The sequence below is a fragment of the Sus scrofa genome, chromosome 4 (assembly GCF_054392235.1).
Source record: "Sus scrofa isolate SSC_HxYL_T2T_F1_AM1 chromosome 4, Sscrofa_HxYL_maternal_Yorkshire_Landrace_v2.0, whole genome shotgun sequence".
In the NCBI taxonomy this organism is placed as follows: Eukaryota; Metazoa; Chordata; class Mammalia; order Artiodactyla; family Suidae; genus Sus; species Sus scrofa.
Window position 1 is genome coordinate 94,900,462 of NC_139386.1, and position 23,239 is coordinate 94,923,700.

A 23,239-nucleotide genomic window follows, 5' to 3' on the forward strand; every position below is an offset into this window, starting at 1 on the left:
CTTGAGTGGGTACATTCGCAGGGCCACGTCCATGCCTGGAGTGTAGGACAGAAAAGCAGCCAGGAGGGTCTCCTCCAGGATCCCAAATATTAGGATCTTATTTCTGAGAAGAAACGTTAAAGTGTGTGTTGGGGATCGGGAGGGAGGGGGAGGGGTGCAGCGTGGGAGTGGGCGGGGCCGGTGGGTGGTGCCGGTGGGCGGCGCTCACTTCATGCCCTGCTGGAAGACTGAGTTGCGGCGGGTCTTGCAGATGATGAGGTCCGCCCACTGCACAATCACGATGCTGACGAAGAAGGCCGTGTGGCACGTGAACTCCACCACCTTCCGCTGCTCATAGGTCTGGGGGAGAGCGGGCAGAAGGGAGCTGTTAGTGTCAGAAGGGATCCAGATATTCCTCAAAGATTTCTTCCTTCTCCTGCCTTCCTGGGTGGGAAGGCTGAGTTAGGGCCCCTCGTTAGAGAGCCCTTCAAGGGCAGTCACCTCTCTTGTTTATTTCTGTATTCCCCTGCCCATGCTTAGTTCAGTGAATGGCAGGTAGTACGGTTCAATGAACATTAAGTTAATAAGAAGGGCGGTATAGAAGGTGGAAGAGTTTCTTGGTGGCTCCGCGAGCTGGGGGTCTGCCGTTGTCACTGCTGTGACTCTGGTTATAGCTATGGTGAGGGTTTGATCCCTGCCCAGGAACTACTGCATGCACTGGGCAGGGCCAAAGAAGGAGAAGAAGGACGACTTTAAGAGAAAAGCAGAGTCAGAGGAAATAGGTAAGGACGATGGGGCAGGAGGGGAACTGCGTGCAGAGGAGACCAGATGGAGGCACTTAACCACTGGTTAATTCTTTTTTCTTTTTTTTTAAATTTTTTGCTTTTTAGGGCTGCACTCACGGCACATGGAAGTTCCCACCAGGGGTCGAATTGGAGCTACAGCTGCCGGCCTACTCCACAGTCACAGCAATGCAGGATTGGAACCGGGTCTGTGACCTACACTACAGCTCATGGCAGCGTCAGATCCTTAACCCACTGAGCGAGGCCGGGGATTGAACCTGCATCTTCATGGATACTAGTCGGATTCCCTCCCCATTCGTTAATTCTTTCATTCACATTTTACACAGAAGGAACTTAGCGTCTAGTGGGAAGATAAATATGTTAACTATATCAGCCTAGGAGGTAGATTATAAGAAGATTACAGAGGGCTATGGGAACACAGGAGAAGTGCATCTAAATTAGACTGGAGAAAAAAACCCATGTTAAATACACAAACAAACAAGACTGAACATGTTTATTAATAATACTGAAAAATACTGAAAAAAGAATTTGAAAATTCGTGGGACTGAACAATAAAGAGATACTACAGATAGAACCTCATGGGATGTGGGCAAAGTCGTACTTGGAGGGAAATATAAAGCCCTAAACAATTAGAAAACAAAGGTTGGAAATCGATGAGCCAAGCATTGAACTTAGAATGAGACCAGTCAGCACATTTCTGTGCATCAGATCATGCCACCACTACCCTCCCCTGCAGCCAGCTATGAAAACCCAGCCACTCCCACCATCACTTGAAAATCTTAGCTCCTGACTCATTGTCACTCTCACTGCTCCTGTCCTGATTTTTTGGAGATTTAAATACCTACGTTTTTGAATGATCCTTCCCATACCATGGTCTCACAGTACTTTGATCTTCTGCTCCTCCCGTGGTTTCTGCCACTACCCACCCGGGCTGCTTGCTCTCATGGTTAAACTCCAGACAGTGTCTTTTCTAATAGCCACAATTTTTCTGTAATTTAAATATTAAGTGCCTCTTTTCTCTCTGACCCCCATCTTTATCTTTCTATCTCACCTACCCTAACAGCCCAATTCCAACGCTTCTTGGACTCTACTTGGATTTACAGTCCGTTGACCCAATATGTTATATATTTGGTTATTATCTTTCTCCCCTCCCACTCTGTGCCCCTAACTAGACTATAAGGTCCAGGAGAGCATTAACTTGGCCATTTTTATCCACTACCGTATCCCCAGGGCCAAAACAGTACCTAGTGCATAGAAGATGCTCAACAAATATTTGCTGAATGAATGAATGAATGAATGGATGGTGGTCAATGGAATTGCTCCTAGAGGTATTTAGAAGATAAGGAGCTACCTGTCAGCGTGTAGGGCAGTTCCTGGGCGGGGAAGCTCTATACTTGATTATTGAGGATTACAGCAATGGAAGAGTCATTGGCCTGCCTTGCCTTTATGGCATTTATTCCTCAGAGAAATTGTTCTCAACCCATCCTGCAGTACTTCAAGATGCCATTGATGTAATTTGATGTTAATTCAAATGAATTCTAATTATCTTTAATTTCTTGTAAATAAACAAGCTTCACCTTGGTGGCAGGGAGATGGTATCAAGATATAAAACTAATAAGGGGCTGGAGTTCCCTTCCTGGCTCAGTGGTTAACGAACCTGACTAGGAACCGTGAGGATGCGGGTTCGATCCCTGGCCTTGCTCAGTGGTTAAGATCTGGCATTGCTGTGAGCTGTGGTATAGGTCACAGACTTGGCTTGGATCCCGCGTTGCTGTGGCTGTGGTGTAGGCCGGCAGCTGTGGCTCTGATTCGACCCCTAGCCTGGGAAACTCCATTTGCTGAGGATGCAGCCCTAAAAAGCAAAAAAAAAAAAAGGCAGGCAGAAAGAAAGAAAACTAACAAGGGGCTTGACTTAAGGGTTGAGGAGATGCTGACAAGTTACACAGCAATGAGGACTCTGGGCACCTTTGGACCCTGGAGCAGTGTTGGTAGCTGGAATCATTGACGTCTTTTGGCCTCATGAGGCTCAGATAGTGGAAGTCTGCTGTGAAGGGAAACTTTCCAACAACCCTGATTTTAACATACTTTTGAGAAGCTTACAATTAACTGGTTTGGAGGCATCCTGGTGAAGTGGGAAAGTGCCAGGCAGGAATCAGTTCAGAATTCTAGTCCAGTTCTTTTAGGATTTCACTGAGCAAATTATTCAGTCTTTCTAGATTCAGATTCCTCATTTGTAGGATGATGGTAATTGACTATGTGTCCTCTCTAAACTATGTGAACCCTATAGGCCTATGATTCTAGCAAAAATGGGTGTCATGGAGTTCCTGATGTGGCTCAGCCTCAATGGACCCGACTAGTATCCATGAGGATGCAGGTTCAATCCCTGGCCTCACCCAGTGGGTTAATGATCCAGGGTTGCTGTGAGCTACAGTGTAGGTCAAAGACTTGCTTGGATGTGGCATTGCTGTGGCTGTGGCATAGGCTGGCAGCTGCAGCTCCAATTCGACCCCTAGCCTGGGAGCTTCCATATGCTGCAGGTGCAGCCCTAAAATAAAAAAAAGGAGGTGTTGTATCTCCTATTGTCTTAGAAATTGGGACAGGAGTGTTCACAGATACAAACAAGCATACTTACTAAAGTTCTTGAACACTTACTCACTGTTGGTTAGAGGGATTCAGTTTAGTCATCACTCATCTTGGGGGTTAGGAAAGACTAATACAGAGAGGCATCCTCTAAGTTTAAAAATTTTACAATGACAAGGAAGAGATATGCAAAGAACATAGATTTTTAGATTTAAAATTGTATGTATTTTTAAAAAATTTTAATGGCCACTCTGGTGGCATATGGAAGTTCTCAGGCTAAGGGTGGAATTGGAGCTGCAGCTGCTGGCCTACACCACAGCCCCAGCAACACTAGATCCGCACTGCATCTGAGACCTACCCCAAAGCTTGCGGCTATACCAGATCCTTAACCCACTGAGCAAGGCCAGGGATTGAACCTGCATCCTCAACGAATACTAGTCTGGTTCTTAATCCACGGGGCCACAGTGGGAACTCCAAAATCTTATTATTTAAACTCCCATGGAGAAAAGGAGCATAACAGGAGGGGGTGGGGTGGGGGGTGGGGAATACAGCATTCGTTTCCAGGGCAATGATGATAAAACCTGGAAAACCAGAAATCGGCCCCCAAAAATTGCTTGACAAAGCAGACCTCCAGGTCCTAGGAAGCCAGAAAGACCCAGGAAGATAAAGACAGACAAGAGACAGTAGGAATGCGCACAGAAATGAAGTCACATTGGTGATGTGAAGAATATTTGCTGATGTGATTGGAAATTGAGGACAGATGTTAGAAAGCTCCTGGAGGACTGGAGATGAGACAGCCACTCGGCCTGCCCGGTGCCTCCTTTCACTCACCCACTGCTGTCCATAGCTGTCCTCCAGGTCATTGATGTATCGGTTTTCCCAGTTGATGCGTATGCCTAGCAGATCCATGGGCTTAAAGCCATTCTCAGCCAGGATCACAAAGTAGGTGAAGAATCCTGCCAGAGCCTGGATCATGCCTGTGAGTGATAGAGTCACAGGTCAGGGGAACCTGGCTCAGAGAAGAGTCCCAAAAGACAGCCCCTGGAAGGGGTGGTGCCTGGGACTTGCTTCCAGCAGGACTGATGTATGTCTGCGCTGTAGTGCTGAAGATTCCTGCTGGCAGCGACTGGACCTCACCGTCTCTGTAGGATTTGCCTCTACACTCTGACATTTGTTTCTAAGCTAAAATCCAGAGTCGTCTTTGAATCACATAACCTTAAAACTGGAAAGGACTTCAGAAGGGGCTTATTCCCTCTCCCCATCCAGTGAGTGCCAGACTCCTCCCTCTCCATTTCCTCTGCCATCCGGACAGTCATCGAGTCCTCCCTTGATCTCACACTGTAACCTCTGCTCCTTGACTCTCCTTTGGTCGAAACCTCCATTCCCTATGCCTGGACCATGGCCATCGCTGACAGTAATGTTTGCCTATGGACCGCGCACTGTGCTCTGTGTGGGCCCCCATAGGCACTGATGCTAACAATTCTGAACCATCATTTATAGTCCATAAATGGGAAAACTGAGGCACGAAAGAGATTAAATCATTGTCCAGGGTCATACAGGCAGTATGTCATGAAATTGGGATTCAAAGATAGTATGGTTCTCAAATCTGTGCTTTTTCTGTATGCTTCCATCTCCAGGGATTGGGATTGTCTGTCTCCATCTCTCCCCCGTGTCTCCCCTGTACCTGGCAACGCAAGAGCAAAGACCTCTAATGGCTCTCAAATGTCCTTCAAGGCTAGCCCCGGTATAAATGCTACCCGTGTCTACAACCTCATTTCCCACTACTACTTTGTCGGGAAGAAGCACTCCACCAAACTGGTTTATTCCCTCTTTGACAACCAGATCTCCTCTGGTCCCCTACACCTGACCATCCATTTACTAGTCTAAGCCCTATCTTCCAACGCCAAGTCCTCCTTCCCCCATAAGTCCTCTCTGACTGTTCTCGAGATTGCTGGGTCCTCTTGCTTTGGACTCCTGCACGTGTCCTATCAAGACTCACTACTGGACATGTGGAAAATGCCATCATTTTATGTATGGAGTGCTCCCTTTGGACTGGGATCTTAATGTGAGCTTAGACCAGAGACCCATGGTCTTTTATGTCCCAGGGTCTAGCACAGTTTGCCATTAAGAAATATCTCCCTGGGAATTCCCGTTGTGGCGCAGGGGAAACGAATCTGACTAGGAACCATGAGGTTACAGGTTCGATCCCTGGCCTCACTCAGTGGGTGAAGGATCTGGTGTTGCCATGAGCTGCGGTGTACGTCACAGACGTGGCTCGGATCCTGCATTGCCGTGGCCGTGGTGTAGGCTGGCAGCTACAGCTCCTATTCGACCCCTAGCCTGGGAACCTCCACATGCTGCAGGTGTGGCCTCCCAAAGCAAAAACAAAACAAAACACCCCAAAGAAATATCTCCCTGACTTCAAAACCAGGATGGGTCTAGTGACCAGGCAGGTGCCACCGCTCCCCACTCCCTTCACCCCCTCCTTCCTCTGGCCGCACCAATCTGTCCGTAGGCCATGCCAATGAGACGGTGGTTCACCAGATTATCAGTCTTGGGGTTCCGTGGAGCTCTCTTCATGATGTCACTTTCAGCTGACTCATAAGCCAAGGAGATAGCAGGGACCTGGAGAAGGGGGGAAGTGACAGGCACAAGTGCCTCGAGCTGGGCCCCCCTCTCTGGACACATATTTCTCCTCCCCCTCAGTCCATTTCCCAGGGTTCCACCAGCCAGACCCCAGCTTGGGCCTCACCATGTCGGTGCCCAGGTCAATGCAGAGGATGGTTATCGTGCCCAGAGGGAGGGGGATCCCGAGGATGATGAAGAGCAGGAAGGGGGTGATCTCGGGGATGTTGCTGGTCAGGGTGTAGGCGATGGATTTCTTCAGGTTGTCAAAGATCAGGCGGCCTGGGGAGGAGGATCAACCTTCTGTGAGAAGCACAGAGTTTACACCTCCCACAAACCAGCTCCTGGACGGACAGGCCGCTACCAGGCAGCATCACAGTCCGTGAAAGGGTCTGAATGAAGGTCCTAGACCTTGGCAGCCCCAGTTTTGTTTCTAAATTGTGTGACCATCCGAGTTCCTGTTGTGGCTCAGCAGATTAAGGATCTGACCTTGATTCTCTGAGGATGCAGATTGGATCCCTGGCTTTGGTCAGTGGGTTAAGGATCCAGCTATTTGCTGAAAGCTGCGGCATGGGTCGCAGATGCAGCTCAGATCATGTGTTGCTGTGGCTGTTGCAAAGGCCAGCAGCTGCAGCTCTGATTCTACCCCTGGTCTGGGAACTTCCATATGCTGTGAGTGTGGCCCCAAAAAGAGAAAAAAATTCTGTGACTATTAATTAGAGCCATGACTTATTAGAATGCCACATCTGTGTACTCTTTTTTCTTAGGTTCGACATGGTTACTATCATCTGATCTCTGAAAATTAAGCAGGGTGAAGCCTGGTAAAAACTTAGAGATGTCTGCGGAGTTCCTGTCATGGATCAGTGGTTATTGAACCCAACTAGCATCCATGAGGACGCAGGTTCGATCCCTGGCCTTGCTCAGCGGGTTAAGGATCCGGTGTTGCCGTGACCTGTGGTGTAGGTTGCAGATGTGGCTTGGATCCCAAGTTGCTATGGTTGCGGCATAGGCCGGCAGCTGCAGTTCTGATCGGACCCCTAGCCTGGGAACCTCCATATGCCTCAGGTGTGGCCCTAAAAGGCAAAAAGACAAGAAAAAAAACCACAAAAACTTAGAGATGTCTGAGAATGCCAATATAAAAGCCATTAGAGGGAATTAGAGAGAGTTCTCTTGTGGCGCAGTGGGTTAAGGAACCAGTGTTGTCATTGCAGCAGCTCAGGTGGCTGCTATAACAGGGGTTTGATTCCTGGCCCAGGACCTTTCACATGCTGTGGCCCTGGCCAAAAAAATAAAATAAAAAATATAAAAATAAAAGCCCTTAGAAGATTAAGGCTGATTTGTAGCAACATAGATAGACCTAGAGATTTATTAAGTGAAATAAGTCAGAGAAAAACATACGATATCACTTATATGTGGAATCTAAAATATGATACAAATGAACTTATTTATAAAACAGAAACAGACTCTCAGACATAGAAAACAAACTTATGGCTACCAAAGGGGAAAGGGGGAGGCGGGGAAGATAAATTACGAGTTTGAGATTAGCAGATAAACTACTATATATAAAATAGATAAACGAACTAATATATATAAAATAGATAAACAACAAGGTTCAACTGTATAGCACAGGGAACTATATTAAATATCTTATACTAAACTATAATGTGAAAAGGATATGAAAAAGAATATAATGTAAATATTGATATATATATTACATTATAATAATTGATATATAACATATAAAAAACTGAACCAGAAACTAACACAACATTGTAAATCAACTTGACTTCAGTTAAAAAGAAAGAAGAGGGAGTTCCTATTGTGGTGCTGCAGAAACAAATCTGACTAGTATCATGAGGATGCTGGTTGGATCCCTGGCCTCACTCAGTGGGTTTATGGATAGTGGGTTAAGGATCCAGCATTGCCACAAGGCTTGGATCTGGCGTTGCTGTGGCTGTGGTGTAGGCCGGCAGCTGTAGCGCTAGCCTGGGAACTTCTGTGTGCCACAGGTGGGGCCCTGAAAAAAAAAGGGGGGGGAAAGAAAAGAAAGAAAGATAAAAAGAAGATTAAGGTTGAAGTGGAGCCTGGGCTTGGGTTGCAATTCCATTTTCTGCTACAACTGGCTTGTGAATGTGGGCAGCTCTCACCTCTCTGAGTTTCATCCTCCTGCCTTGCAAGATGATTTGAATTCTCCCTACAACCCTTTCAAAAGCTGCTCTTCCTCCCTCCCTCCACCCCCTGCTCTACCTATTTTTTCCCATTGCGCTTGTCTTCTTTATTGTACCATTTAGTTTACTTTATTGTCTGTCTGTCTGTCTCCACTGGAAATTAAGTTAGGTGAGGGAAGGCATGTGTGTGTTTACTCCCCATTGTTGTATCCCCAGCATCTGGAATAGTGCCTGGTACATAGTTGATGCTGAAGAACTTTATTGAATTGAGTGGTTATAAAATACTGAGCAAAGTGTCAGGATCCTGAAAGGTCTCAATTAAAAGCTAGCAATTATTATTATTATTATTATTATCTTATTATTACTATTTTTTTGTCTTTTTGCTATTTCTAGGGCCGCTCCCGCGGCATATGGAGGTTCCCAGTTTAGAGGTCGAATTGGAGCTGTAGCCGCCAGCCTACGCCAGAGCCACAGCAACGCGGGATCTGAGCCGCGTCTGCAACCTACACCACAGCTCCTGGCAACGCCGGATTGTTAACCCACTGAGCAAGGGCAGGGACCGAACCCGCAACCTCATGGTTCCTAGTCGGATTCGTTAACCACTGCGCCACGATGGGAACTCTTATTATTTTTTTATATAATGATTTTTATTTTCTTCATTATAGCTGGTTTACAGTGTTCTGTAATTTTCTACTGCACAGCAATGGTGACCCAATCACACATACATGTATACATTTTTTTTCTAATATTATCATGCTCCATCATAGGTGACTAGACATAGTTCCCAGTGCTACACAGCAGGAGCTCATTGCTAATCCATTCCAAAGGCAATAGTCTGCATCTATTAAATGTTAACAATTATTATTATGTGGTTGTCATATATTTCAGTCACATAGCTCCAGGCAAAAATCGGGGGCTTAGGAAGCAGAATTTGGGGGTTCTCCTGTTCACCAATGGGTACAGTCTATGGGAAAGAGGGGTCTTAATTTGCCTTCTGCAGTCAACTCATAGATCAGGCTCCAATTGATTTTTTTTTTTTTTTGCCTTTTTAGGGCCATACCTGCGGCATATGGAAGTTCCCAGGCTAGGGGTCAAGTTGGAGCCGTAGCTGGCAGCCTACACCACAACCACAGCAACGCAGGATCTGAGCTGCATCTGCGACCTACACCATAGCTCAAAGCAATGGTGGATCCTCGACCCACTGAGCAAGGCCCAGGATCGAACCCACATCCTCATGGATGCCAGTGGGGTTCGTTACCTCTGAGCAACGACGGGAACTCCTCCAACTGATCTTGATATGTCAACATCATTCAGACAAAAAGTTGCTAGTGTCCTCCTGAGACTGGGAATTTGAAGGAGTCCCATGGGTATAGCTACCTCTTGAAACTTACTTTAGACCCACTTGAATCCCTATGAGAGAAGAAAAACAATACTATGCTGCCCTGGAGCCCCATTCTCCCTAGAAAATCTGGACTTTCCTCCAGTCTCATAAGGGCTCCAGATAGTGATGCTCTAAGTACCGGCTAAATCAAATTTCCAGAATTTTGACTGACAGTGAATTTTGCTCTGTACAGGCGATTGGATGATGGGCAAAGGGAATGAGAATAATGTACGCCAACTCTCTTGCCTGAGACCAAGGCCCAAGGCCCAACCCTGGGCACCCTGCTTCCTCACCCTCCTCCACGCCCGTGACGATGGAGGCAAAGTTGTCGTCCAGCAGGATCATGTCGGCCGCCTGCTTAGACACGTCAGAGCCGGCGATGCCCATGGCGATGCCGATGTCCGCCTTCTTCAGCGCAGGGGAGTCGTTCACCCCGTCCCCCGTCACCGCCACAATGGCTCCCTGGGTGAAGCAGAGAGGGAGTGAACTAATGACCACGCCAGATTCAGGCACAGTCCCAAAGGTCAGTTTGATTCCATCATCCCTTGTTCTTTTTTTTTTTTAAACATTATTGAGGGGAGTTCCCGTCGTGGCGCAGTGGTTAACGAATCCGACTAGGAACCATGAGGTTGCGGGTTCAATCCCTGCCCTTGCTCAGTGGGTTAATGATCTGGCGTTGCCGTGAGCTGTGGTGTAGGTTGCAGACGCGGCTCGGATCCCGAGTTGCTGTGGCTCTGGCGTAGGCCGGTGGCTACAGCTCCGATTCGACTCCTAGCCTGGGAACCTCCCATATGCCGCGGGAGCGGCCCAAGAAATAGGAAAAAGACAAAAAAAAAAAATAAATAAATAAAAAATAAAATAAACATTATTGAGGAAGTTTTTTTTTTTTTTTTTTGGTCTTTTTGCCATTTCTTGGGCTGCTCCTGAGGCATATGGAGGTTCCCAGGCTAGGGGTCTAATCGGAACTGTAGCCGCCAGCCTACACCAGAGCCACAGCAACGCGGGATCCGAGCCGTGTCTGCAACCTACACCACAGCTCATGGCAACGCTGGATCCTTAACCCACTGAGCAAGGGCAGGGATTGAACCCGCAACCTCATGGTTCCTAGTCGGATTCATTAACCACTGCGCCACGACGGGAACTCCCGATTCCATCATCCCTTGTTCTTGATGTAGTCAGGCTTGATGTCAATCTCTTGGCCCTTCTTTTTCCCTCACCTCCTGAGATGGCAAAACTCTCAGGGAGCCCCCAAACGGATGCCTATCTCAGGGGTTCATGATGGGATGCTCTCTGGAGCACACGCCTGCCCACACATTCCTGTGCTTAGTTTGGGGCTGGGCTATACCTCATGGTTCCCTCCAGATCCCCCAAGGCTCTGCTGTCTCCCTTACCAGCCTCTGACATCCCTCTACGATAATGAGCTTCTGCTGGGGTGAGGTCCGAGCAAACACGATCTCATTGTGGTTTTGTAGGATCTCATCCAGTTGCTCGGAGTTCATGTTCTTTAGATCTGAGCCATGCACCACAATGGCCTTGACGTCCCTGAAGGAAGCAATTGCAGAAAGCTGGTTCAGAGTGCTGAGAATTTGCCAGGGGTCCTGGTGCCCTCCAACCCAACTTTACTGTGACCTCTTTGTTTCTCCTTTCAATTCCGTCCCCTCACGGTCCCCAGCCACGGACTGTCCCCTGATCAGCACACTGCATCCCCTCCCCTCCTCCTCCCTCTTCTCTGCTTCTTTCTTTGTCCCACCTTCCTCTGAAAACCCACTGACATAGTCACGTCTTTTCCTATTACGTTTTACTTTTCGGTAAGTACATCTTGCGCATTGTATCTACAGAAAGATCTTCCAAAGAACTTTAGTGGGTGGGGCCGGCTAAGGATGGAGGGGAAAAAAAGCAAAGATGTGAGGTCTTTAGGGGTCTCACCTGGCATTGACCTGGTCGACAGGGATCTTGAGCCGGGCAGCGATGTCCTCTGCTATCTCTGAGCCTTCTGAAATGATGCCCACCCCCTTGGCAATGGCCTTGGCTGTAATGGGATGATCCCCTGTTACCATAATCACCTAGGTTGGGAGGGGAGGGAAAAGAAGCAGAATTGTCTTCAGGGCGATCCCAGGTCCTTCTCCTTCCCCTTTAAGAACTAACATCACTGCTATCATTCCACAGGGGTTTCAGTAGCTCATTCCCAAGAACTTGTGCTACTGATCAAAATCTTGATATTGTGACTTCAACCCTTGGGAGCGGGTCAGGGCCATCAGGCTGTAAAATATAGGAATGACTTCTAGTTTTCCCAGGAATAAATCAGGAATTTGGGTGCATTACTGTACTCAGAATTTCATTTAATTGCTCCATAAGCTATTCTGCTTCTTTAAGCTCTAAGACAGAAACGGCTACCCACAGAACGGTGGTAATAAAGGTAATATTCCCTCTGCCTAGTGAAATTTCTTTCTTTTCTTTTTTTGTTTTAGGGCTGCACGTGCATCACATGGAAGTGCCTGGGCTAGGGGTTGAATTGGAGCTGCAGCTGCTGGCCCACACCACAGCCACAGCAACTCAGGATCAGAGCCTCATCTGTGATCTACACCACAGCTCATGGCAACGCCGCATCCTTAACCCACTGAGCGAGACAAGCGATTAAATGTGCATCCTCATGGATGCTAGTGAGGTTCTTAACCTGCTGAACCACAATGGGAACTCCTGCCTAGGGAAATTTCATCTAGGCCCAGGTGCATTCTGACCCTCACACTACCTGTCTCTACCTGCCCATGTTCTGTGCTCTTCCAGCTTTCTGTTCTTTCAGCACTTCTCACATGTCTGTTTGGTGGCTTGTCTCTCCCCCGATGCTGGCCTGAGAACTCTGCGAGAGAGTGGGGCTATGCCTATGAGTCCTTGTTAAGTCTCCAGCCCTAGCATAATTCCTAGCACATAGTAATGCATCAACAGGTAATTATAGAATGAAGGAATGATCACTTCCTGGGAACCACTGCCCATGGTCCCCAAGTCCCCTCCAAGCACAGAATTCTCAGGCCCTGATTGGGGGTGGGGTGGGTAAGAGAACTAACTGACTGTGGCTGAACTAAGAACAGAGGTCCTGGAAAGGTCGGTCTGTTTGCTTTCAGAGCGTGGAAATAAGCCTTGAAGGAGTTTTCCCAGGAGCCCTCCTCATTCCACACTGGCACCGCGGGCTGACTGGAAGAAGTGCTAACAAAGCTGGGATTACCAGAGACTCGGGAAAGTTGCACTCTGAGCAGTTACCCACATCATTGATTTCAAGTTCCCTGGTCAGTCCTGGGGCGCCAGATCCTCACCAGGCTCTGCCAGTGAGGTATGGCCTAACTGGCAAGGATCTGAGGGGAACGGCACAGATTAGAAGATTCCAGATGTGGTTCAAATGGAGCCTTCAGTGATGCCTTTCAGGCTCCACTGCCCTGAAAGTTTCCCAGTGGTTCATCCATCGTGACCTACAGCACAGGTGTGGTACCTAGCCGAGGCCGACAGTTCAGATGGGCTGCTCTACAGTAGTTTCTGGAAATACCACCTCCATGCCAGGCTGGAGAAATAAAAACAAAGTCATCTCCCCAAGAGTGAGTTCCTAAAACACAATTTCACAGAACACTGAGCTGCATACATACAATAGAGGCGCAGTTCTACAAAGAATGGCTCTCTTTGAGGTAAAGGGCATTCGCTAGTTTCTGGAATTTGTCAAGTACTAGAGGAATTTCATTTCCAACTTTTTTTTTTTTTTTTTTTTAAGGGCCACACCCGCGGCATATGGAAGTCCCCAGGCTAGGGGTCGAATTGGAGCTGCAGCTGCCAGCTTACACCACAGTCACAGCAATGCCAGATCTGAGCAGTGACTGCGACCTACACATATAGCTCATGGCAATGCCAGATCCTGAACTGAGGCCAGGGATTGAAACTTCGTCCTTATGGACACTAGTTAGGTCCGCTGCCGCTGACTTCTTGGTGCTGACTATATCGCTGATGTTCCGACGTATCCTCGCAAGCCGCTGTCTTGCTCCCTCGGACCCTCTTCTCCCAGATCAGACCCATCTGAGAAAAATGTTCCAGTGTGGGTGATCCCACTTGCAGGCCTTCACTGCTTAGCCGTGGTTCTTAGAGGAGGCCACATTCACAACAAGAGCCAAGTGTGTTCAGACTACTAGGGGCCTCAGGTAGTGGCAAATATAATGGGATAATTTTATTTTAGTGTTTTAAAGTCACATATGTTTCCAAGGCCTGAACACGTGGCTTTGGCAGAGAAATACCAGTCTCACAGTCAACCGAAAAGCCCTTGCTGCCACACAGCTGTTGTCTGGCTTCTTTCAGCAGCCTTGTAACATCTATCACCTCTGCATTGGCTCCATCTTGGAGTTGACCTTGGAAGGATCTATTGTGTGGGACAACCCCTGGAGAGCCATTACGTTTTGTCCTTCTTGCAGGCTGGTATCATGTGTATGTCTCTCACTTCTCTACAGGGAAAAGGGGATGGTTCAGAATTCCTCATCAAGTCGGCTGAATTTCAGTCAGCCTCAGGTCCAAAAGAACTAAGAGATTAAAATGGAAACCTAGGCGTTCCCATTGTGGTGCCGTGGAAATGAATCTGACTAGTATCCATGAGGATGCAGGTTTGATCCCTGCCCTCACTCAGTGGGTTAAGGATCCAGCGTTGCCGTGAGCTGTGGTGGAGGTTGCAAACATGGCTTGGATCCCAAGTTGCTGAGGCTGTGGCGTAGGCCAGCAGCTACAGCTTTGATTCGAACCTTAGCCTGGCAACCTCCATATGCCATGAGGGCAGCCCTAAAAAGAAAAAAAAAAATTGTAAACCTGTGCCCAGAATGAGGACTGGCCCAGAAAGCACCAGAACTTCTGCTTCAGGTGCCAGCTCAAGGCCAGCCTGAGTCCTCTTCAGACCTGTCACGCCTTGCTTTGCCTCTGGCCGTGACCGGGTCCTGCTCTGACAGGCACCCTGGCTCAAATCATCTCTTTGTCTCCTGGTTGGGCCTCTCCACCCGCAGGCATAATTATAACTCTCCTTTTGCTAAAGGGACCTATAAATCCCAGATAAGACCCATTTTAGACGACATCCACAATGTTCTCCTCGTTCCAGCAGCCCGCTTCCAAGCTGCGAAAATGCAAATGAACCCCTTCTCAATCTCTCTCCTGCCTTGTGACGTGGTACCTCATAGAACCGTGGAGGAAATGGCAAGATAATGTGGTTACCCTATGCAGATGTGTTATAATAATGCTGTTTCTGCAAAGACCTGTACCACCCCAAACATCTTGTAATTAGGGAAGTCACTCAGAATGATTTCCTAGATCCATTCTTTGGTTCTCACTGTAGTGACTAATCATTGTGCTTAGCTCAGCCCAGGCTGCCCTGGGACAAACTGCCAAGTGTCAAAGGTCAAGATAAAACCAGCTCTGGAGTTCTCGTTGTGGCTCAGTGGTTAACGAATCCGACTAGGAACCATGAGGTTGCGGGTTCAATCCCTGGCCTTGCTCAGTGGGTTAAGGATCTGGTGTTGCCATGAGCTGTGGTGTAGGTCGCAGACTCAGCTCAGATCCTGCGTTGTTGCTGTGGCTCTGGTATAGGCTGGCGGCTATAGCTCCAATTCGACCCCTAGCCTGGGAACCTCCCTATGCTGCGGGAGCGGCCCTAGAAAAGGCAAAAAGACAAAAATAATAATAACAATAATAATAAAATAAAGATAAAGCCAGCTCTAACAGAGAGCATCCAGTTCTCCTTAAATACTTCCAACCCCACCCCATACCCACCTGCCCCCACAACCTGTCCTCCCAGACATTCCCAGAATATAAAGTATAAGCAGAGAAATACCAATATTTAATCTACAAAGATGTACATGAGTCTTAGAATTTTTTTTTTTTTTTTGTCTTTTTGCCATTTCTTGGGCCGCTCCCGTGGCATATGGAGGTTCCCAGGCTAGGGGTTGAATCGGAGCTGTAGCCACCGGCCTACGCCAGAGCCACAGCAACGTGGGATCCGAGCCGCGTCTGCAACCTACACCACAGCTCAGGGCAACGCTGGATCGTTAACCCACTGAGCAAGGGGGGGGGAAACCGAACCCGCAACCTCATGGTTCCTAGTCAGATTCGTTAACCACTGCACCATGACGGGAACTCTGAGTCTTAGAATTTGATCTGGGAAATGTGGGTTACAGAACATCTCAGAATTAGAGGAATTTTACCGCTGCTATCCTGCTGCGAGCCCAACCTGACTGAAGAGGAATTCCCATCTCTGGGTTTGTTCTGCAAGTGTGTTTTACTCTTAGAGCATTTTGTTGTGGTTTCTAGCTTTTGCTCCTGGATGTATACCTCTTCAGGCAGCTGTTCACCCTGAGTCAGATCCACCAAGGGCCCCCAGTCTCAATTTCTCCTTCTCACTATTGCCTGCTCCAGGCCCCTGGCCCACTTGGCCTCACCCTTTTAACAACCCATCCAGCAGTATGGTTCCGTGGCATCTTCTAGCACTTGGCTACCTCTAGTGTGGTCTGCAGACCAGCAGCCACTGGCATCCCCTGGGAGCTTGTTAGAAATGCAGGATCGTGGGGTGTCTTAGACCTCTGAATTTAAGATTTGCATTCCAACAAAACCCCCAGGTGAATCGCAGGCATATCAATTTGAGAAACCCTGTCCTAGGGGGCTGGTTCTCAAATTACACATTGGAATCTCCACAAATGTTTTCAAAAATACAGATGCCTGGGTCCCACCTGAGAGTTTCTAATTTAATGCATCTGGAGTGTGGCCAAGGTATCAGATTTTTAAAGTTCCCCTAGTGATTCTAATGTTCGGTGCAAGACAGGATTCTAACGACAGAGGACACTTACTACTGTTGTCTCTTAAAAGTCAAGGAGTTCCTATTGTGGCTCAGTGGTAATGAACCCGACTAGTATCCATGAGGATGCAGGTTCAATCCCTGGCCTCACTCAGTGGGTTAAGGATCCTGTGTTGCCGTGAGCTGCGGTGTGGGTTGCAAACGAGGCTTGGGTCTGGCGTTGCTGTGGCTGTGGGGTAGTCTGGCAGCTGCAGCTCTGATTCGACCCCCCCTACCCTGGGAACTTCCATATGCTGCGGAAGACAGAAAAAAAAGAGTCACTGGCTCAAGGAGTCAGAAATCATTTCAGTTAAGCCAAGAACCTACTGTATCCAGGGTTTCCTACGGTGGATCCAATGTATGACAGGTAAGGGGCTTCTGGGATGGACAGGTATTTACCTTAATCCCGGCACTCCGACACTTGCTCACGGCATCAGGCACTGCAGCTCGGGGAGGGTCAATCATGGAGATGAGCCCCACAAAACAAAGGTTTTCCATGGGGAAGTTGATTTCATCGGTGTTAAACTTGAACCCCTTGGCATAAGTATTAGGCAGATTCAAGAAGCAGAACCCTGGAGAGGGACAGGAGGCAGGACCAGTTGTCATTCCTCTACGTCTCTAGCCTGCTCCCCACAACAGCCTAGATTTGCCCCCTACAAATAATAACCATTTTGACATCACCCTTTGAAGGCTCCTCCCATAGCCCCCTCACCTAGCACGCGTTCCCCCAGACCCCCCAGTTCCAAGTAGGCATCCTGGAAGGCTTCCTTCATGTCATCGTCCATTGGGTGCTCCTGCCCTTTCAGAAGGTAAGTGGAGCAAAACTCCAGGATCCTCTCAGGTGCCCCCTTCATCATCAGTACGTGGGTCTGGGAGCTGTCACCCCGGAGGTGGATGGACATCTAGGGAGAGGAGAGGAAGCATCCATGGGGCAGGAGGAGAGAGCGAGGGTTGGGGCACAACATTGAAGGAAAGGTTTTTGAGAGTAGAGCCGACAGGCAATCTGTGTCTGTTTCCTTGGTCTCCTAACTCCATGCAGCCCCCTACCCCCCAGCCAAATCTGAGCCCATCCCTCCTCCTTTCCAGGAACCCGCAGCCTGGTATTATTTGCACACGAATCTCTGTTATCTGCTCAGCCAGACTGGAAACTGAGGGCAGACGGGGCAGCCTCACGTTTGCGGGGCCCTCTCCACCTGGGCAGCTAGAAGCAGAGGTGGTGGGGCCAGTGGAGACTGCAGAGTATAGGGAAGGTGCTTAGAGTCAAACACCAGGGCTCCAGGCCAGCAGGGTGCTTTACGACCTCAGGTCAGTCCATTCAACCTCTCAGAGCCTTAGGTCCTTTGATAAACTTGCCCACTTCATTGGGTTTTTATAAGATAGAGACAATATTTGTAAAGAATACATTGAGGGAGTTCCCTCATGGCTCAGCCATTAACAAACCCAACTAGGATCCATGAGGATGCGGGTTCGATCCCTGGCCTTGCGAAGTGGGTTAAGGATCCAGCATTGCTGTAGTTGTGGCATAGGCTGGCAGCTGCAGCCCCGATTGGACCCCCTAGCCTGGGAACTTCCATAGGCCACGGGTAAAGCCCTAAAAAGCAAAAAACAAACAAATAAGCAAAAAACCCACAAAAAGCAACATTGAAAACTGAAGCACCATGCAAAAATAAGTTCACCGTTCTAGCCCCCCCGGCCACTGTCTCCTGGGAATATGACAAGTCCCCCGAGGGGCTAGATGGTTCAGGTTACAGGGTCAGCGTCACTGTGCCTCAGTTGGGAAGGGAGGGCGTAGTCATGAAGGGAACCTCAGGCCACAACTTGAGGACAGAGAAAGGAGATCAATTCCAGTTTTCATTTTTCTGTGATCTCTGATCCACGAAAAGGAACCATCTGTGGAGTTCCTCTTATGATCGACAGGAAATTCCTGCGACGTGGTAGGCTCTCGGGTAATAAAATCAGCACATAGAGAGGAATTGAGCCTTCAGTGCTGAAGGTCAGATCGCACAGGCCCAAGGAGAAGCCAGGTGGGAAACCTGGGTGTAAATCGTGGTTAAAGCTGCTCCTTTGGAAACTTTCCAAAAACTCTTATATTCAAAATATGCTTAGGCAGTTTAGAGGGAAAACCTTAACTCATGTAAGCAGAAAGCTGTAAAAAGTTTAAAAAGCTTAATTTGGGGAGGGGGCAGGAGTGGGATGGATTGGGAGCTTGGGGTTAATAGATGCAGACTATTGTCTTTGGAACGGATAAGCAATGAGATCCTGCTGTGCAGCACTGGGAACTCTCTCTAATCACTTATGATGGAGCATGATAATGTGAGAAAAAGGAATGTATATATGTATGTGTAACTGGGTCACCATGCTGTACAGTAGAAAAAAAGAATGTATTGGAGAAATAAAAAAAAGAAAAAAATTATATATACACACACTATATGTATAGTTAGGTGCATGTATATATATATATACTGCAAAACTGAATCATTTTGCAGTATAGCAGAAATCAATACAACATTGTAAATCAACTATATTTCAATAAAATAAATTTAATTAAAAAAAGCTTAATTTTGTGAGCACTTAAAAACCTGTTTGTTGGGAGTTCCCGCCGTGGCGCAGTGGTTAACGAATCTGACTAGGCACCAGGAGGTTGCAGGTTCAATCCCTGGCCTTGCTCAGTGGGTTAAGGATCCAGCGTTGCCGTTGTCATGAGCTGTGGTGTAGGTCAAAGACACGGCTTGGATCCTGCATTGCTGTGGCTCTGGTGTAGGCCAGTGGCTACAGCTCTGATTAGACCCCTAGCTTGGGAGCCTCCATATGCCGAAGCAGCGGCCCTAGAAAAGGCAAAAAGACAAAAACAAAAAACAAAAAACAAAAACAAAAAACCAAAAACCCAAAAAAACCACAAACCTATTTGTTGACTATTTATTGGAGATGATCTGAAGCGACAGCAAGAGCTGTTTCAGCTAGTAATTTAGTCACAGAAAAATCACATCTTGATGGAAAATTGCAGACAGGAGTTCCCATTGTGGCACAGTGGAAACGAATCCAACTGATATCCATGAATGTGGGTTTGCTCCCTGGTCTCACTCAGTGGGTTGGGTATCAGGTGTTGCGATGAGCTGTGGCATAGGTCGCAGATGCGGCTGGGATCTGGCATGGCTGTGGCTGTTGTGTAGGCTGGCAGCTGCAGCTCCGATTTGACCCCTAGCCTGGGAACTTCCATATGCTGAGGGTGTGGCCCTGAAAAGTAAAATAGAATAAAGTAAAATAAAATAAAAAATAAAATTACAGACAAAAAGATGGGAGAAATCTGGAAATGTCAGAACAGAGAAACTTATTCATTTCCATCTCAGAGAGGGAGAGACCAAGGCTTATAAACGACCAGCAGGCTAGGATGTCCCTGCAGACTGGAGCCTCTGACTGCCCCAAGAGCAAGCTGATTAAAGCAGGTGGTTCATGGGTAGAGAGGGAAAGGGGCCAGAGGGGTTTTGTTGGCACACCCCCCAACCCCCCATGCAAGTCCCATTAGAGCTGGGTGGCTTGCAGGCTGGCCAAGCATACTTGGTGAAGAGGAGGAATTTGCTGTTTGAACTTGATCTTCAGTAAGCTCAGAAAAGGTACTAACATAGTCGTTTGGGGGAAGGTTGCAATTTTGTTGGAAGTCCCAACAAATGTCGTGGCTGTGTTTTGCTTTTATTTTGAATCTAGTGGAAGGAGAGGTACCTAATTCTTTCCAGACAAAGGCTTTAATCAGGCCCTGCCAAGCACAAAATTCCTGTCTGGTTCGTGAGGCCACTAAACATCAGAAAAAAGTGGAAATAAGTTTGCAGTTTGGGCCTAGGGGACCTATCTTATTACACTGACGAAAAGCCAGTTGAGACAAAAAACTGTGGATCTGTTTCTTTAATTTTCACTCGTTCGGCTTTCAGTGTGAAAATATAGGTAACTGGGTTTAAAAAAAAATCTTATATAGCCTTTGTTATTTTATTGTTGTTGTCCTTAATTTCAGTTACCAAAAAAAATTTTTTTTTTGTGGCAAAAAAATTTATGATCTATTCCCTTAAGCAACTTTCAGATAGGAGAAAGTATTCTCTTTTGGCACAGCAGGTTAAGGATCCACCGCTGTGATGCAGGTTTGATCCCTGGCCCAGGAACTTCCATAAGCCATGGACACAGCCAAAAAAAAAAAAACAAAAAACAAAAAACAAAAAAAACCATATATATATATATGAAAGTATGGACAATTTCATGAATTTGCCTGTCATCCAGGGGGCATGCTAATCTTCTCCATATTATTCCAATTTTAGTATATGTGCTGCTGAAGTGGTTACTATTATTATGTGTTTTTTAAGACACAAAACCAAAACTGACTTTTGGGAGTTTCATTTCTTCTGTTTCTGCACCTGAATGCCTGACCTTTCTGGCAGTGCATGAATTGATAAGACTTCCACTCCCCTGAGCAAATCATGATTCTCTCTCAACATTCCAACCTTAGCTGCTAGAGCTCCAGGCATGGCGATGCCCCTGGTCCCTACTTTCCACCATAACCCTCCTCAAATTATGCCGGGATTCTCACATGGGAGGGAAGTACTGCTTCCTGTCCCACTCTCAGATTTCACTGTCAGGCCCCCACTTCCCTTGCTCTTCATTTCTCCTTCCCTTGTCACTCCTCGCTGGATCATGGATAAAATGCCCCTGGGAAACCAACTTGACAAGCAGGCCGGAGGCCCCTGACCGCCTCCTAGAATCACAGGCATGGAATGAAAAGAAGTCTTTGGTGACTAGTGAGATAAGGCACTTCGGAGGAGTGGCGGGCAAATCCAGCATATTCGGCAGTAGGAAATCTCACAGTAGCCACAGGGATGCCTCTCTGTGACTTTCTGCAGACAGCCATTGCTGCCTAGGGACATTTCAGAGAGCACTTTATGACTTGTTCTCTGCACAAGTGGCACAGCCTCAAGTCTGCTTAGGGCCAAATGCTGCTTCCTTTTTCATCAGCACCTGTTCCTCACTTTCCCCTGAGGTGAGGCTTCCTCCTAATTGGGGCACTGCTTATCCCCCGTATCTGTTCCCCAGCTCAGACCTAAAAGCAAAGGCAAAGCTTCCGTTTCCCCAGGTGACAAGCCCACCCCACACAGCTATTCTCCTACCTTTGTAGGTTCTGTACCTGGTACTTGTTGGTAGAATTAAAGGGGATCTCAGCCACCTTGGGGCTTTTCTCCCTCATCTCCTTCACAGAGCTGTAAGACTGCTCGATGAACTTGAGGAGGGCTGACTCTGAAGCATCCCCTGTCGTCGCCCACTGCAGGGATGAGATCGTGTCACGAGCCTGGGCAGGGCACCTGGCTTGCCAGGGGTGACAAGGAGACGGCAGAATGGGGAGGGGCGCTCAGGGCATCCCTGAGGTCCAGGAAAGAGATACTTAGGGGAGAGGGCAGGTTATACCCCAGACACCGAGGTGCCTTAACCCTGACACCTTAGAGATGGGAAGGGTCTGCTGATTCCCCTTAAAGTCAGCCCGGTTGCAGAGGCCAGCGATCTGGGCCAGGATAAACCAGGTATCAGAGCCCTTGGCAAACGAATTCCCTAAGGAGAGAGAACAGATGTGAGCAGGGGATGGGGCGTTTAAAGCAGGGGGTTATTCACAGCCTGCTCTGCATCCAGAGCCTTCTCAGAGACAGCGCTTTCTGTCCTGCACGCCTCCCTGCTCTCTTCTCGCTTTCCAACTATCTGCTGGCTGTCTGGACTCACCCCGCCCGCTCAGCCCCCTCATCACCTCCCCCACATCCTTCCACGCTCTGCCCACCAGCGCCACTCATCACCAGTCTGTTCTTCGCTGGTGTCGGCCTTGTAGATGGTCCTATCGAACCACAGGTGGGCGACGGTCATGCGGTTCTGGGTGAGGGTGCCCGTCTTGTCTGAACAGATGGTGGAGGTGGAGCCCAGCGTCTCCACCGCCTCCAGGTTCTTCACCAGGCAGTTCTTCCGAGCCATGCGCTTGGCCGTCAGGGTCAGACACACCTAAGGCATGGAAGAGGGGGAGAGGGGAAGTGAGAGAAGAGCTTGGCTGCTCACAGCATGTGGTGTCCTGGAAATCTGATCATTTTTATTGCTCTTTTAATTTTTTTGGTACTTATTTCCCTGTTGTTACCATCCCTTCTTTAGAAATCCCATCTGTGGCTACTGGCGAGGGAAATTAGGAAAGTGATTTTGGTTTGCACTTTATGGCAGAGTTTCAAAAAAAAGAGTGCATTCCTTTACCAGGGTATCATAGAGAATTGCTTTCCTATTCCTCCTGGAATATTCCACTCCCCCGTGATCCTTTCAAGTTCAGACCACACCTCTTTCTCAAGTCCAGTCTTTCCAGGGACCACACTGATGACTAAACTTTTATTGTGGTATATGATACTGTGTGTGGAAAGAGGGCTGTACCAAAAGGTGAAAAAGGAATGGAGGGTAGAGAATGATGAAACTGAAAAGGGCAGTTGCAACACTGGAAAACAATTTGAGAAATCCCTTAAACCGGAAAGTTTTTGTTGACCATAAATTCAATGAAAATCAGGTGTATGGCAAGGTGGTTTTAAAAGTGAGTGAATTCTTAGGCTGGGGTTATGTACAGAATTCTTTTTTTTTTGTCTTTTTTGTCTTTCTAGGGCTGCGTCTGAGGCATATGGAGGTTCCCAGGCTAGGGAGTCTAATCAGAGCTATTGCTGCCGGCCTACACCCCAGCCACAGCAATGCCAGATCCCAGCTGCGTCTGTGACCTACACCACAGCTCATGGCAACGCTGGATCCCTAACACAGCGAGAGAGGCCAGGGATTGAACCTGCAACCTCATGGTTCCTAGTGGGATTTGCTTCCACTGTGCCACAAT

General features: G+C 47.9%; 1 protein-coding gene and 1 pseudogene across 3 annotated transcripts in view; both read right to left on the reverse strand.

Annotated features, from left to right (window-relative positions):
* The window catches only part of ATP1A4 (ATPase Na+/K+ transporting subunit alpha 4), a 42,953-nt gene that overhangs the window by 3,578 nt on the left and 16,136 nt on the right, over positions 1–23,239 (reverse strand). For all 3 annotated transcript variants that reach the window (XM_085022580.1, XM_021089576.2, XM_085022581.1), the window contains exons 9-21: positions 22,188–22,386; positions 21,842–21,951; positions 21,533–21,667; positions 17,084–17,273; positions 16,771–16,943; positions 11,463–11,599; positions 10,928–11,078; positions 9,830–9,998; positions 6,115–6,269; positions 5,864–5,987; positions 4,194–4,339; positions 209–339; positions 2–103 (exon numbers count right to left, since the gene is read on the reverse strand). In XM_085022580.1, the coding sequence (XP_084878706.1) occupies positions 2–103; positions 209–339; positions 4,194–4,339; positions 5,864–5,987; positions 6,115–6,269; positions 9,830–9,998; positions 10,928–11,078; positions 11,463–11,599; positions 16,771–16,943; positions 17,084–17,273; positions 21,533–21,667; positions 21,842–21,951; positions 22,188–22,386 (1,922 nt within the window). The remainder of the gene's footprint in view (position 1; positions 104–208; positions 340–4,193; positions 4,340–5,863; positions 5,988–6,114; positions 6,270–9,829; positions 9,999–10,927; positions 11,079–11,462; positions 11,600–16,770; positions 16,944–17,083; positions 17,274–21,532; positions 21,668–21,841; positions 21,952–22,187; positions 22,387–23,239) is intronic.
* Positions 20,596–20,696, reverse strand: LOC146404033 (U6 spliceosomal RNA; annotated as a pseudogene).